The sequence below is a fragment of the Microcebus murinus genome, chromosome 2 (genome assembly GCF_040939455.1).
Source record: "Microcebus murinus isolate Inina chromosome 2, M.murinus_Inina_mat1.0, whole genome shotgun sequence".
In the NCBI taxonomy this organism is placed as follows: domain Eukaryota; kingdom Metazoa; phylum Chordata; class Mammalia; order Primates; family Cheirogaleidae; genus Microcebus; species Microcebus murinus.
The window spans coordinates 32,138,238-32,151,372 of NC_134105.1; the positions used below are offsets into that span (position 1 = coordinate 32,138,238).

General features: G+C 43.7%; 1 protein-coding gene across 1 annotated transcript in view; it reads left to right on the forward strand.

Annotated features, from left to right (window-relative positions):
- Positions 1-13,135, forward strand: part of CFAP57 (cilia and flagella associated protein 57) — a 35,238-nt gene that overhangs the window by 5,663 nt on the left and 16,440 nt on the right. The window contains exons 3-6 of the mRNA XM_012775843.3: positions 2,934-3,250; positions 5,027-5,313; positions 7,093-7,300; positions 10,263-10,415. Coding sequence (XP_012631297.1) covers positions 2,934-3,250; positions 5,027-5,313; positions 7,093-7,300; positions 10,263-10,415 — 965 coding nt within the window. The remainder of the gene's footprint in view (positions 1-2,933; positions 3,251-5,026; positions 5,314-7,092; positions 7,301-10,262; positions 10,416-13,135) is intronic.

The window sequence follows — 13,135 nt, forward strand, 5'->3', positions numbered from 1 at the left end:
CAAGGGAGGAAGCAGGGAGACCAGTTGAGGGATGAGTGCTGTAATCCAGATGAGAGAAAATGGTGCTTAGAGCAGGGTGGAGGCAGCAACAGGGATGGTGAGAAAAGACCAAATCCTGGATCTATTTTGAAGGTAGAAGTGACATTTCCTCACAGGCCTGATGTGGGTGGAAGAGGAAAAGATGCAGCAAGGTTTCCCCTGAGCAATGGGAAAGATGGAGTTGCCGTTGATAGAGACAAAAGGCTGAGATGGAGCGGATTAATTTGGGGCATGTTAAGGTTGAGGTGCCTGCCAGATATCCAAATGGAGATGTTAAGTAAGCAATTTGATTTCAGGCCTGATTCAAGGGAGAGAAGTCCAGGAATTTGAGGGTCATCAACCTAGAGGTGAAATTTAAAGCCTTTAGAATGAATGAGAGTCCCCCAGTGAATGATATATGTATAAAAGAGAAGAAGCCTAAAGAGTGAGCTCTAGGGCACTCCTGCATTTAGTGCTGAGGAAACGAGGAAGAACCAATGAAAGAGGTTTTGAAGGAGGGGCTAAAAAGATCAGAAATCCACAAGAGATGAAAATATTTCAGGGAGGAGAGTTTTAACCCAGCTAGTCACTAGCTGGGTTAAAACAATGCAAAATCATTTTACAAACTCAAAAATCAGATCAGGTGATTGAATGAATGAATGAATGAATGAATGAGCAAGAAAGCCATGGCCTCTGGTCTCCAGGAGCTCTCAGTACTGTAGGAGAGACAAGTGTGTGTTCAAAGGAGCAGGACTCTGTAAGTGAGCAGGACAAATGCTATGCCAGGTGCAAGCCTGGCACAAAAGCACAGGAGGGAGCGAGCAGTGTTCCTTTGCCCCCTCTGGGCAATCTCATGCTCATAGTCTTAACTTCCCACTGTGCCTTTTACATCAAATCTTTGCTTTCAGTGCCAACCCCTCCACCTAGCTTTAGAATCACATCCAACTGCTAGACCTCCTTACCCGAAGGTTCCACAATATATACCTCACGCACAATATATCCAGCATTAAATTTATCATTTCCTTTTTCCTCCATCTCTTTCCTTAAGACTCTACCTTGCCAGATATTCAAACATGTAATAAAGATATGTTTACAAATCAATATAGCCCTATAGAAATATCCCAGAAACCCAATCGTATCTATGTAAATATTTAATTTTAATATATCATAAAGGTGGCATTAGTGATTAGCTGTGGGACAACTAGTTAGTTATTTGGGAAACGGTAATTTAGATCCTTGGCTTGTACCTTTTACCATCATGAATCCAAGACAGATTAAAAACTTGAGTATAAAAGTCTCAAACCATAAAACACTAGAAGCAAATAAGCATGAATATATATCCTTTGGGTGGGCTATTTTAAGCAAAAGACAGTGGACATACTCTTCACTGCCACCACTAGCCTCCTCAGCCTGTCCATCACAGGTGACTCACTGCTCCCCATCACCTAAACCAGAATCCTAAATGTCATTCACTGCTCCTTTGTTTCTCTCGATCGCCTCCTCACCCAGTCGATTACAGAGTCCTACTGGTTTCACCTCTTAGCGTTTCTCTAGTCTCCCCTCCTCTCTATTCCTGCTGCCGCTACTGCCTTTTTATTGCTTCTCACTGCTCCTTGCTACCACCACCTCTCACTTTTTGAAATAACCTGCTGACCGGTTTCCTTCCCTGAATGCCTCCCAGGTGAAGTCCAAACTCTGTGCAAATCTCTTAGTGACCCAGAACCTGGGTTCATCTCTGAGCTGCAAGTACTCCCTGCAGCCCTTCCGGAGAATTCCTGTGTGCTGCGCATCCCTGCCTGCTGAGGAACTTGCCGCCTCGCTCCTTAGCTTGTCGTGAAGCAGCACATGGGGACGCATCACGTGGGGACACGTCACATCACATCACTTTCTAGCACCTCTCTGCTTGCTTCACACACCCTCCTGCCCCAGGCCCGCATCCAACGAACCACTTCTCCACTAGGTACGATAGGTACAGGGCCTAGAGCCCACAGTAGTTTTTAGAGCCCAAGAAAAGGCTTTAGTTTTAATTTATCTTAAAATCAAAAAGACATGAATGTGTAATATTGAATCCAGCCTGGCTTATATTCCTCTTTGTAGCAATGCTGTCATAAAGTATTTGACTATATATATTTTTTTAACATTTTTTAATGTGGGAGGGAGCTCATGAAATCAAAAGTAAGTGCCTAAAGCCCACAAAAATCATAATATGACCCTGATTGCATTTTTCAAATAAAGTATTTGCACTTTAATCTTTGCTTCAGGCTCTGCATCCTAAAGGGCCCACAGCTTTCATTTCATGCTTATTACTTCATGGTTGCAAGATGACTGCTGTGTGCCCAGACATCACCTCTGTAGTCCAGGAATAAAAGGATAGAATGTGTCTGTCCATGGTTCTTAAGAAATCACAAGCTTTATCATAAAGCTGCTCTAGAAGACTTATGGCCATCTCATGTCCATGCAGTAGTTAGCATCCCAGGCTCTGGACTAGAGGAAGAGTTTTGAGTGCTGGCCACTCGGGGTAAGGACTTCAAGGATCTGATCCTACCCCACCCCCTTAGACCCTTCTTTGGCTGCCTGACTCAAATGCAGTGTTCCAGCAATGCCCCACTGCTTGCAGCTCTCCCACTATTCTCCATCACATCCACCCCTTTGCTCAAGCTCTTCCTACCACCTGCTCCCGTCCCCTACTTTGTCCTCCTTCAGGAAGGGGTTCCTGACTTCTCCTCCCACCTCATCCTCAGAGGTGCCTGTCCTAATCATTTTCATAATACCCAGCCCAAGTTGTACCAAGGGACTGTCAGGGATGGATAATGATCTCCTTTGTGTCAGCAGCGCCCACTGCTGTACCTGGTCCATGTTGAATCATGGTGAAAGTGTGATCTACCCTTATCATCCCCTTTTACCTCTGTTTGCAGGCTCAGACAAGAGTCAGGGCATGTTGGCCTTGTCCATCAGTCCCAATCGGCGATACCTTGCTATCTCTGAGACCGTGCAAGAAAAACCCGTCATCACCATTTATGAATTGTCATCCATCCCTTGCCGGAAGCGCAAAGTGCTTAGTAATTTTGAATTCCCGGTTCATAAATTCATTAGCATGGCTTTTTCTCCAGACTCCAAATACCTATTGACTCAGTCATCGCCTCCAGAGTCCAACCTTGTCTATTGGCTGTGGGAAAAACAGAAAGTAATGGCCATTGTTAGAACCGACACTCAGAACAACCCTATCTACCAGGTACCTTGTAGCATTAACAAGTATGGTACAAATTATTAAAAATAATAGAGCTGTCTCATATTGAATGCTTTCTATGTACCACAGTTCTAATTTCTTGCATGTATTTTAAAATTTAGGGTAACAACAACCATATAAGGTATACATGATTATTATCCCCAGTTTAGAGAGGAGGGAACTGAGGCTCCAAGAGGTTAAGTAACTCACCCAGGATCACAGAGGTGGGGAGTAGTAGAGCCAGATTCCAGCTCCAGTCTTCTTTACTCTGGCCCAGAGCAGCTTTCTGGTCACAGGTTGGGCCCAGAGGTGGATTAATAAAACTTGCTCTCGGGCCCTGGCCCTGGCCTCTTTCCAGCAGTATTGCTGAGCAGTAGGAAGATTTCAGGAATGTAAAGTGGCAGATCTCTAGGAAGAGATCTGTTGATGAAGTTGCAGAATTTGCTAATGTGGTTTGATGGCAAAATAAAGAGGACCCATCAGGAGCCTGGCTGTGTAGATAGGGAGTCCCAAGGAGGTTTATTTTGGTACAATCACCCTAATCCGCGATCCAGGGCTGTTTTATAAGTTCAAGAACTCAGTTCTGTTCATGTTCAGAAATACTAGCTAATCCGTGTCTCAGGCATAGATTGAATTATTCAACTCACAAGAGGTGGATGTATAAACTAGCATATCACAACCAGAACACTGACATCATTTATCCAGTGTATTCCCTTCCTAGTAATAGAGAAGTCAAGAGGTGAAATTAGTAATCAGAAGGTTGCTTGATAATCACAGCATGAGACCAAAGGCAGATAGAACCAGGTTATCAAGGTTTCAACCATGCCATAGTGAGGCAGGTGATGTATCCCTATTCAAAGCAGAGCCCACCTCCTGTCAAGTAGATTTCAATGAACATTTATTGGCTGCCCATAATGAACTCAGCCCTGGGAATACAGTGATGAAAAAGCCACAGCCCCTCAAGTTGCTCACTGTCTACTGGGTTGCCTGCCCATTACCGTACAGCCAGTCCCCGAGTTACGACGGCTCAACTTACAATTTCGACTCTATGGTGGTGCCAAAGTGATACGCAATTAGTAGAAAGCAGCCATCTGGCGCTCTCTCACAACACGCAGCAGCGGGGAGCCACGGCTCCCAGTCAGCCGTGCGATCACTACAGTAAACCACCGAAATACTCTGCAGTGTAGTACTGTGCTGCCAGATGACTTTGCCTAATTGTGGGCTAATGTAAGTGATGTGGGCACATTTAAGATAGGCTAGGCTAAGCTATGATGTTGGATAGGTTAGTTGTATTAAATGCACTTCAACTTATGATATTCAACTTACGATGGGTTCATCAGGAGGTAACCACATTGTAAGTGGAGGAGCATCTGTATATTGCAGTAGGGGCTACGGATGAAGGGTGCTCAGTTGGCAGGAGACCACATGGCATCCCCTGACGTGTGGTTCCTTTCCTCCTGGACAGGGCTGCATTAAGCTGTCAGACTCTCATTTGTCTGTGTTTCCAGCTAAGCTTTATTCTGTTTATTGGCACAGAGTTTAGCTATTGTCAAAACCTGCTCATTCTGCTTTTTGGCTTTTGTAGATTTCCTAGTTTAAGACTCATGGGCTCTACAAATATAATGGCTACAGATGGGTGCCCTTATCAAATGTGGTATAAAATTACATGATTTAATGATATTTAAAGAATATTCTGAGCCTAACTAAATAAATGTTAATTAGTAAAATAGGAAATAATTTCATCCAGATTGGTATTACCAATTTTTTTCTTTAATTTTATAGGTGAGCTTTAATCCCCAGGATAACACTCAGGTTTGTGTCACTGGACACGGGATATTTAAGCTTCTCCGCTTTGCCGAGGGAACCTTGAAGCAAACCAATTTCCTGAGGGGAGAACCCCAGAACTATTTAGCCCATACCTGGGTGTCTGATGACAGGATTGTCGTTGGCACTGATACAGGCAGGCTCTTCCTCTTTGAATCTGGAGATCAACGCTGGGAGACAAGTATAAATGTCAAGGAGCCCACCAGTGGCTCAAAGAGCCTGGAGGTCATACAGGAATCAGAGAGGTAATGGTGCCTCTGGGTGGTGCTCATATACTCGTTGTACTAACAGCATTGTACAGAAAAATGTACTCTAAAAACCACTCGGTAACCCCTCTACCTTAAAAGTAGACTATGTTCATTTTCCCTCTTCATTTCTAGCATTAATCTATATTTGAGCATAAATTTGATAGTTTTAACCATAGCCAAGATACAATTCTTTTTATTTTTATACCTAACTTCATTTTATATGCATTTTAGTATTATTTAATACTAGTCTTTAAAATTATGGTTTTTTAAAAATATATGTTCTAGTGGCTACCTAATTCACTGAATTGATTAAATAAATGTCCATCAAGGCCTTGTGAGTATGCAAAAGGCATCTTGCTAGATGCTAGGTACACAGGTCCTCAAGGAACTTACAATACACTAGGAGGCAGCAGAGCAACCAAGAAGTCCAAAGAAATGTTATTAGGTAAATCTGATAGGAGGATATGGGGTGAAGTGCAGGTTTAGGAAGGAGTCCCGTTATTGACCACTGCAAAAGAGGTCCCACTTTACCTCTAGGACAGCCAGCACAAATCTTATCTTACACATGTTCCAGTGCACCATTGGATGCACCAGACACTGATTTAAGCACTTTCTATATATTCCCATTTGATTCTTACCCTATGTAGTAGGGACTATGATCATGCCCATTTTATAGAGAAGGAAACTGAGCCTCAAAGAGATTAAGTGATCCACCCAAGATCACAATGCTGTCAAGTGGCAGGATCATGATTTGAACCCATATCTGTCTAACTCTAGAGCCCAAGCCTTCAGCCACAATGGCATCCTGTAGATTCTTCTTCCTCAATAACTTCTAATCCACTCATTTTTTGTTACCTCCCTCATGCCAATGACATCTTTTTTGTTGTGATTATGTAGGAGCTTCTGAAGAAGTCCCCATGCCCTTCTCCATTTGCCGTGTTCACAGTCCTTCAGTCCTGGGTAAAGGACTCCCAGAAGAAAGCCCAGACTCCTTGGCTTGGCCCACATGTCCCTGCTGTTCTCTCCCTCTGCAGCTCTTGCCTCTGTCTACCTGACACTCTTGTTTCTGGGCTTGGCCACGTGCTGTCCTCTCTCTCCTCCCACCTCCACCCCACTCCCCTAGGTACATGCACATACCTCACACACTGTTTGTCCTGTTTGTCCTTCAACTCTCAGCCTCTGCTCATCTCAGATAGGTACCCATCTTCTGAAACTACCCTTAGAAAACCCTTGTGACCTGCTGACTGGCTTCTCCTGTCACACTTGGCCATCCCTAACAGTCCTTGGCACATGTCCCCCCAGACCGTAAGCCTCTGAGGGCGAGGGCTATGTTAGCCTTACTTACCATTGTTTCACAGAGCTGCTAACATAGTAGAATGCCAATTAAACATTTATAAACAAATATAAATAGTATATGAATGCATAAATTTAAAAAAAATGGAAACCTGGAATCAAGTCTTAGCTCTGCCACTTACTAGTTGCCTAATCTTGGAAAACTCAACCCTTCTGAGCCACTTTTTTCTAAACAAAATGGAGGTAATCGTCATCATCATCCTTGTTACAGTGACCACACAGGATTGTGACCCTTCAGGTAAATGTGAAGCCTTCCAGTCTTCTCTATTTGGAGGGTGCACAGCATTCCCAGGTCAAAGGGTAGCATTTGGCTGTGGGAAAGGGGATCACTGGGTGGTTTCTCCCACAGCCAAGGACTGCCCAGCAGAATTCATCTCCTTGGAGTTGTCTCTGTAAACTTGTTATGCTATTTTCCTTTTTCAGCCTGATCGAATTCCCACCAATCAGTTCTCCAGTCCCCTCCTATGAACAGATGGTGGCAGCCAGTACCCACGGCCCTCTGGCCGCGCCGCAGGTGTTTGCCATTGCAGCCTACTCAAAGGGCTTTGTCTGTTCTGCCGGGCCAGGGAGAGTTCTACTCTTTGAGAAGTTGGAAGACAAGGATTTTTACCGTGAGAGCAGGGAAATTCTGGTAAGGAGGGAAGGAAGGGAGAAGCAAAACTGGGGTCCTGCTGACATTTGTCCCACAAGCAGCAGTGCTCCCACGAGGTGTCTGATGGGGAGGGAGGGGGCTGGAGTGCTGAGCAGAGACAGTGACTCAACATATCTGTCCTGAGGGAGGTTTTAGGATGAGGTAGAAAGAGTTAGGGTTTAAAAATAGGAAGATCTTGATTCAAATCCTGGGAGAAAACGTTGGCAAATTATATTTCCTCTTAAAACCTTCATGTCCTCATAACAATTACATTATTATGATATTATGATATATGATATCTAATGCCGAGCATACCACCTGGCACATGGTAAGCATTCAGTAAGCAAATGTCTGTGGAATGTGACACAAAGTGTTGTAAACAGACATCATATCTGAGGGGGAAGAATCATAAAAGCTTCTTGGTATTTGATGGTCATCTTTGAGGAAGGGTCTTAGGAAATGGATAACATATGACAAAAAGAAACAAATTGAGAACTCCAGATGGCGAGAGAAAGTTAAACAAAGGAACCATGGAGGGGGAGCAGTGGAGAGGGATTCAAGTTGCCTGAGGAGAAAAGAGGGGACTAAATCTGATAAAAGATCTCAAATGGCATCCTGAGGGGTGTGTACATAATTCTGCAGGCACCCTATAAGGGTTTTGAGTGGAAAAACATTTTGCTTAAGAAAGGTAATTTGCCTATGTACATAGCAGGGGTAGTTTTAGAGGCATTGGAATTGAAGTGGCTAAAAACATGCAGAAAGAGTCAGACCTGGGCCTGCCACTTATTGGCTGAGTGACTCAACACGAGTTGCCAGATCTAGCAAAACCCATTCTTCTTCATTGAGAAAATGATCCATCCCTCATTGGTATCAAAGGATGAAACAACAGCTAATGCAGGTCACTGTGTACAGTGCTTGGTGCTTAGTGAATGATAGTAGTTATTACTCTGTGGTTAGGAATAGGTCTAAGATCAGGGCAGTGAGTACAGGGGAAGTGGGGAGCATGCCTTTGGGAAGCTTAGGTCTACAGGACTTTCCTGAGTAGATGTGGAGGGCCAGAGGCAGGGAGCTCTCAGAGGTGGCACCCAGGCTATGAGGCTGGATGCCTAGGAAAAGGTGCCAGAAATAGGAAGATTGCAGGTAAGAGCAAGGTGGAGGAGGACTGAGGGGAAGAAGGCAGAAGTATTATGGGTTTCCTTTGCCCAGAAAGTAATTTGTTCTGTTGTTTATTTGTCTATTCATTTAACAAATATTTATTGAGTATTTTCTCTGTGCCAGGCTCCGTGCCAGGTGCGGGGGGTACAGCAGGGAAGCTAACACATGGAGAGCCTGCCCTTCAAGCTCAATCAACAAGCAAGGAAGAAAATAAGCCGGAAAGAGGGGAGGGAGCAAGACAGGGCTCCATTCTAGATAGTAGTCAGGGGGAGGTGTCGCTGAGGAATTGCCAGTTGAGCAGAGACCAGAATCAAGCACAGCCGTTAGAAATGCGGGTTGGACTGTGGGAGCGAGATCAATGTATACATGTACATGCACACAGATAGTGCTTAGCACATGCCCGGCATACAGTTGATGTATTATTTCTACTATTTTAAGTATTGATCATTGTAATTGTTTTTACTACTGTTATTTTCATTGAAGCCCTCATATTAGGGTAAAATCACTGAGAGATAAAATACATGGAAAAAGAGACTGAGATAGGATGGGAACCCAGCAGAGGACACTGAGGAGTAATCCTCCACTCACTCACTCATTCTCCGAGTGTCTGTTGTGTATCTACCACGGGACAGGTTCCATGCTCGGTGGCTGAGACAGATGAGTCAGACATGGCGGTCCCTTCCCTCCAGGAACTCGCCATCTCAGGAGAACAAGTCAACATCCACCTGTTTGTTGATCGCCTGCTGTGTGCCAGACAGTGTTCTAAGCACTGGGATATAGCAGTGGGACAAAATGGACAAGGTCCTCGGTTGGAGGGCTTCCATTCCACTTTACGTGGCGTGTCAAATGTGACAACAGCGGGCACTCCCCGGTGCTATGGGCGCATTCAGGGAATATCAGCACCCGCCCATTCCAGGGCAGGTCAGGGAAGGCTTCCTAGAGCCTGTGCTGTCCCGGCAGATCAGGGGGTGCTGGCTGCGGGAAGCAGAGTGGGCGTATGTAGAAAGATAGCCCTCCAAGCAGGGGGAGCAAAGCATGAGAGCCCAAGTGTCGGGCCCCCAGGGAGGCTGGTGCTGTCCTTACCACCCCTGGCTCTAGAAAAGCCAGGAAGCTGAGGATTGAGCAGAGGCCTCTGGCTTTGGTGATAAGGAAATTCTGATCTTCATCAGAATCAAGAGTAGATGCAATGGAAGCCAAATTCTAAGGAATTAAGAACTGAGTGTGTAGTAAGGAAGCAGAAATGGTATGTGCAGGCCAGCCCTCCAGTAAGTTTGGTTTTTAATGGAAGAAGATAAAGGACAGGGAAAAGGAAATCCAATTTAATAATGTCTACTTGGGAGCTACAGACCCTCTCAAACACTATTGGCAGGAGCTATGTGACCCTTTTCACTGCTCTATCACGTACCCCACGTGGTGGAAAAGCTGTCACATGCCCCTCTGCTGCCCGAAAGTGCACACTGGTGTACTGAGTGCCAGGAGAGCACATGCACTGGGCTTCCAACAGGTGGGTGAGAGTAAATTTCGACTGACACTTGTTTTAAGGGTGATCTCAGATTGGTAATTTCCACATACGCTGCTGTCTTATTATCTAGTCACTAATCACTTAAAGATGAATACACGGTGACATTTAAAACCCACAGAAACAGAGGTGACTCAAGACCTCCCTTGTTTACACCTGAGGGCGATCCCAGGAAGCATCCTGGTCTGGGAATCTATAAGCTAAAATTATCTAAGAAAACACTGAAAGCCTAAGGACACCCTGACAATGTTGGGGAAATTACTGATAATTGCTTTGCATCTTGGGCAGATTCCTGTGGACGCACAGAGCTATGACCCAAGTCAGTCTGACAAACAGGACGTTCTCTGCATGTGCTTCAGCCCTTCGGAGGAAACCCTGGTTGCCAGCACCAGTAAGAACCAAATGTACAGCATCACCATGTCCCTGACAGAGATCAGCAAGGCGAGTCTTCCAGCAACACTTCCTTCCAGGCCAGCCTCTGCGTGCCTGGCCAGGGGACTGGTCACCATGTGGGCAAATTTTAATCCCAATAAGCTGAGCATGGGCTCATTCACCTCTTCATAATAGAGCAAAAGAAATTCTAATTTTAAGATGTCCACATAGAAGCACTCTGACATACCCAGTGGGATTGTGTGGTTGCTGCAGCATCTTTGGAGGACACGTGGCATTATCAAATTTAAATCCTACATATCCTTTTACCCAGCAATTGCACTTCAGAGAACTTAATCTACTATATTTGTTCAAGCGCACCGATATGTATATATAAAAAGGTTTATTTTTGGTTTTATTCTTTTGGAATAACAAAAAAGCTGGTATAAATATATTGCAGACATAACAAGAAAAGCATTTTTAAAGATAAAGACCACATTGTACCTCTAAAAGGTCCACTTTATCAAAATAAGATATTACAGTTTTGTCCGTATGCACCTAATAACATGGATTCGAAACGTATAAGGCAAAAGGACAGAACAACAAGGAAAATAGACCATCTACAATCATAGTAAGAGATTTTTAACATCTTTCTCAGTATGTTTTTTTTAATAATAGCTTTACTGACTTAGAATTCACATGCAAATAACCTATTCAAGGTACATAATTCAGTGGGTTTTAGTATATTGAAAGGGTTGTGTAACCATTACCATAGTCAATCATAGAACATTGTCATCACTTAAAAAAAAAGCCCATACCCTTTAGCTGTTATCCCCCTCCATCCTCCCATCCACCGGCCCTTCCCTCCCCCGTCCTAGGTAAGCACTTAGATGCTTTACTCCTCTATAGATTTGCCTATTCTGGACATTTCATATAAATGTAATCATATAATATATGGACTTTTATAACTGTTTCTTTTGACTTAGCATAATTTTTTCAGTGTCCATCCATGTTGTAGCATGTATCAGTATTTTATTCCTTAATATTCCATTGCACGACTGTAACAATTTTGTTTATCTGTTCATTAGATTTGGACATTTGGATTGTTTTTGTCTTTCTGCTTTTATGAATAATGCTTCTATGAACACTCCTGTGCTAGTTTTTGTGTGGACGTACGTTTTAAATTTCTCTTGCTTGATATGGAATTGCTGGGTCATATGGTAACTCTATGCTTAACTATTTAAGGAACTGCCAGACTGTTTTCCAAAGTGGCTGCACCATTTTATATTCCCATAAACAGTGTATGAAGGTTCTGATTTCCCTGCTAAAACTTATTATTATCTGACTTTTTTATTATAGCCATTTTAATGGGTGTGAAGTGATATTTCATTGTGATTTTGATTGCTTTTCCCTGATGATTAATGATGTTGAACATCTTTTCATGTGCATTTGGCAATTTGTGCTTTCTCTCTGGAGAAATGTCTATTAGGATCTTTTGCCCATTTTAAAAATTGGGTTATATGTTTTGTTACTGAGTTGTAGGAGTTCTTTATGTATTCTAGATATAAGTCCTTTATCAGATATATAATTTGCAAATATTTTCTCTCATTCTGTGGACTGTCTTCTCTTCCTTCCTGCCTTCCCTCCCTCCATCCCTCCTTCCTTCCTTCCTTTCTTTCTTTTTCTGAGACAGAGTCTCACTGTGTTATCCTGGGTAGAGCACAGTGACATCATCATAGCTCACTGCAACCTCAAACTCCTGGACTCAAATGAGCCTCCTGGCTTGGCCTCCCAAGTAGCTGGAACTACAGATGTGCACAACCACACCTAGCTAATTTTTTCTGTTTGATAGAGATGGGGCCTTGCTCTTGCTCAGGCTCATCTCAAACTCTTGAGCTCAAATGATCCTTCTGCCTCAGCCTCCCAGAGTGCTAGGATTACATGTCTTTTCACTTTCTTGATGGTGTCCTTGATGAACAAAAGTTTTCAATTTTGATAAATCTAATTTATCTATTTTTCTTTTGTTGGTTATACTTTTGGTGTTGTATTTAAGAATCCTGGCTGGGCATGGTGGCTCACACCTGTAATCCTAGCACTCTGGGAGGCCAAGGCAGGCAGATCGCTCGAGGTCAGGAGTTTGAAACCAGCCTGAGCAAGAGCAAGACCCATCTCTACTAAAAATAGAAAGAAATTAATTGACCAACTAAAATATATATATACAAAAAAATTAAATTAGGCCGGGCGCTGTGGCTCACGCCTGTAATCCTAGCTCTTGGGAGGCCGAGGCGGGCGGATTGCTCAAGGTCAGGAGTTCAAAACCAGCCTGAGCAAGAGCAAGACCCCGTCTCTACCATAAATAGAAAGAAATTAATTGGCCAACTGATATATATATATAAAAAAAAAAAAAATTAGCCGGGCATGGTGGCGCATGCCTGTAGTCCCAGCTACTCGGGAGGCTGAGGCAGAAGGATCACTCAAGCCCAGGAGATTGAGGTTGCTGTGAGCTAGGCTGACGCCACGGCACTCACTCTAGCCTGGACAACAAAGTGAGACTCTGTCTCAAAAAAAAAAAAAAAAAAAAATTAAATTAGCAGGGTGTGGTGGCGCATGCCTGTAGTCCCAGCTACTTAGGACGCTGAGGCAGGAAGATCACTTGAGTCCAGGAGATAGAGGTTGCTGTGAGCTAGGCTGACGCCACAGCATTCACTCTAGCCTGGGCAACAAAGTGAGACTCTGTCGCAAAAAAAAAAAAAAAAAAAAAATCCTGTGCCATAGCTGAGACCATGAAGATT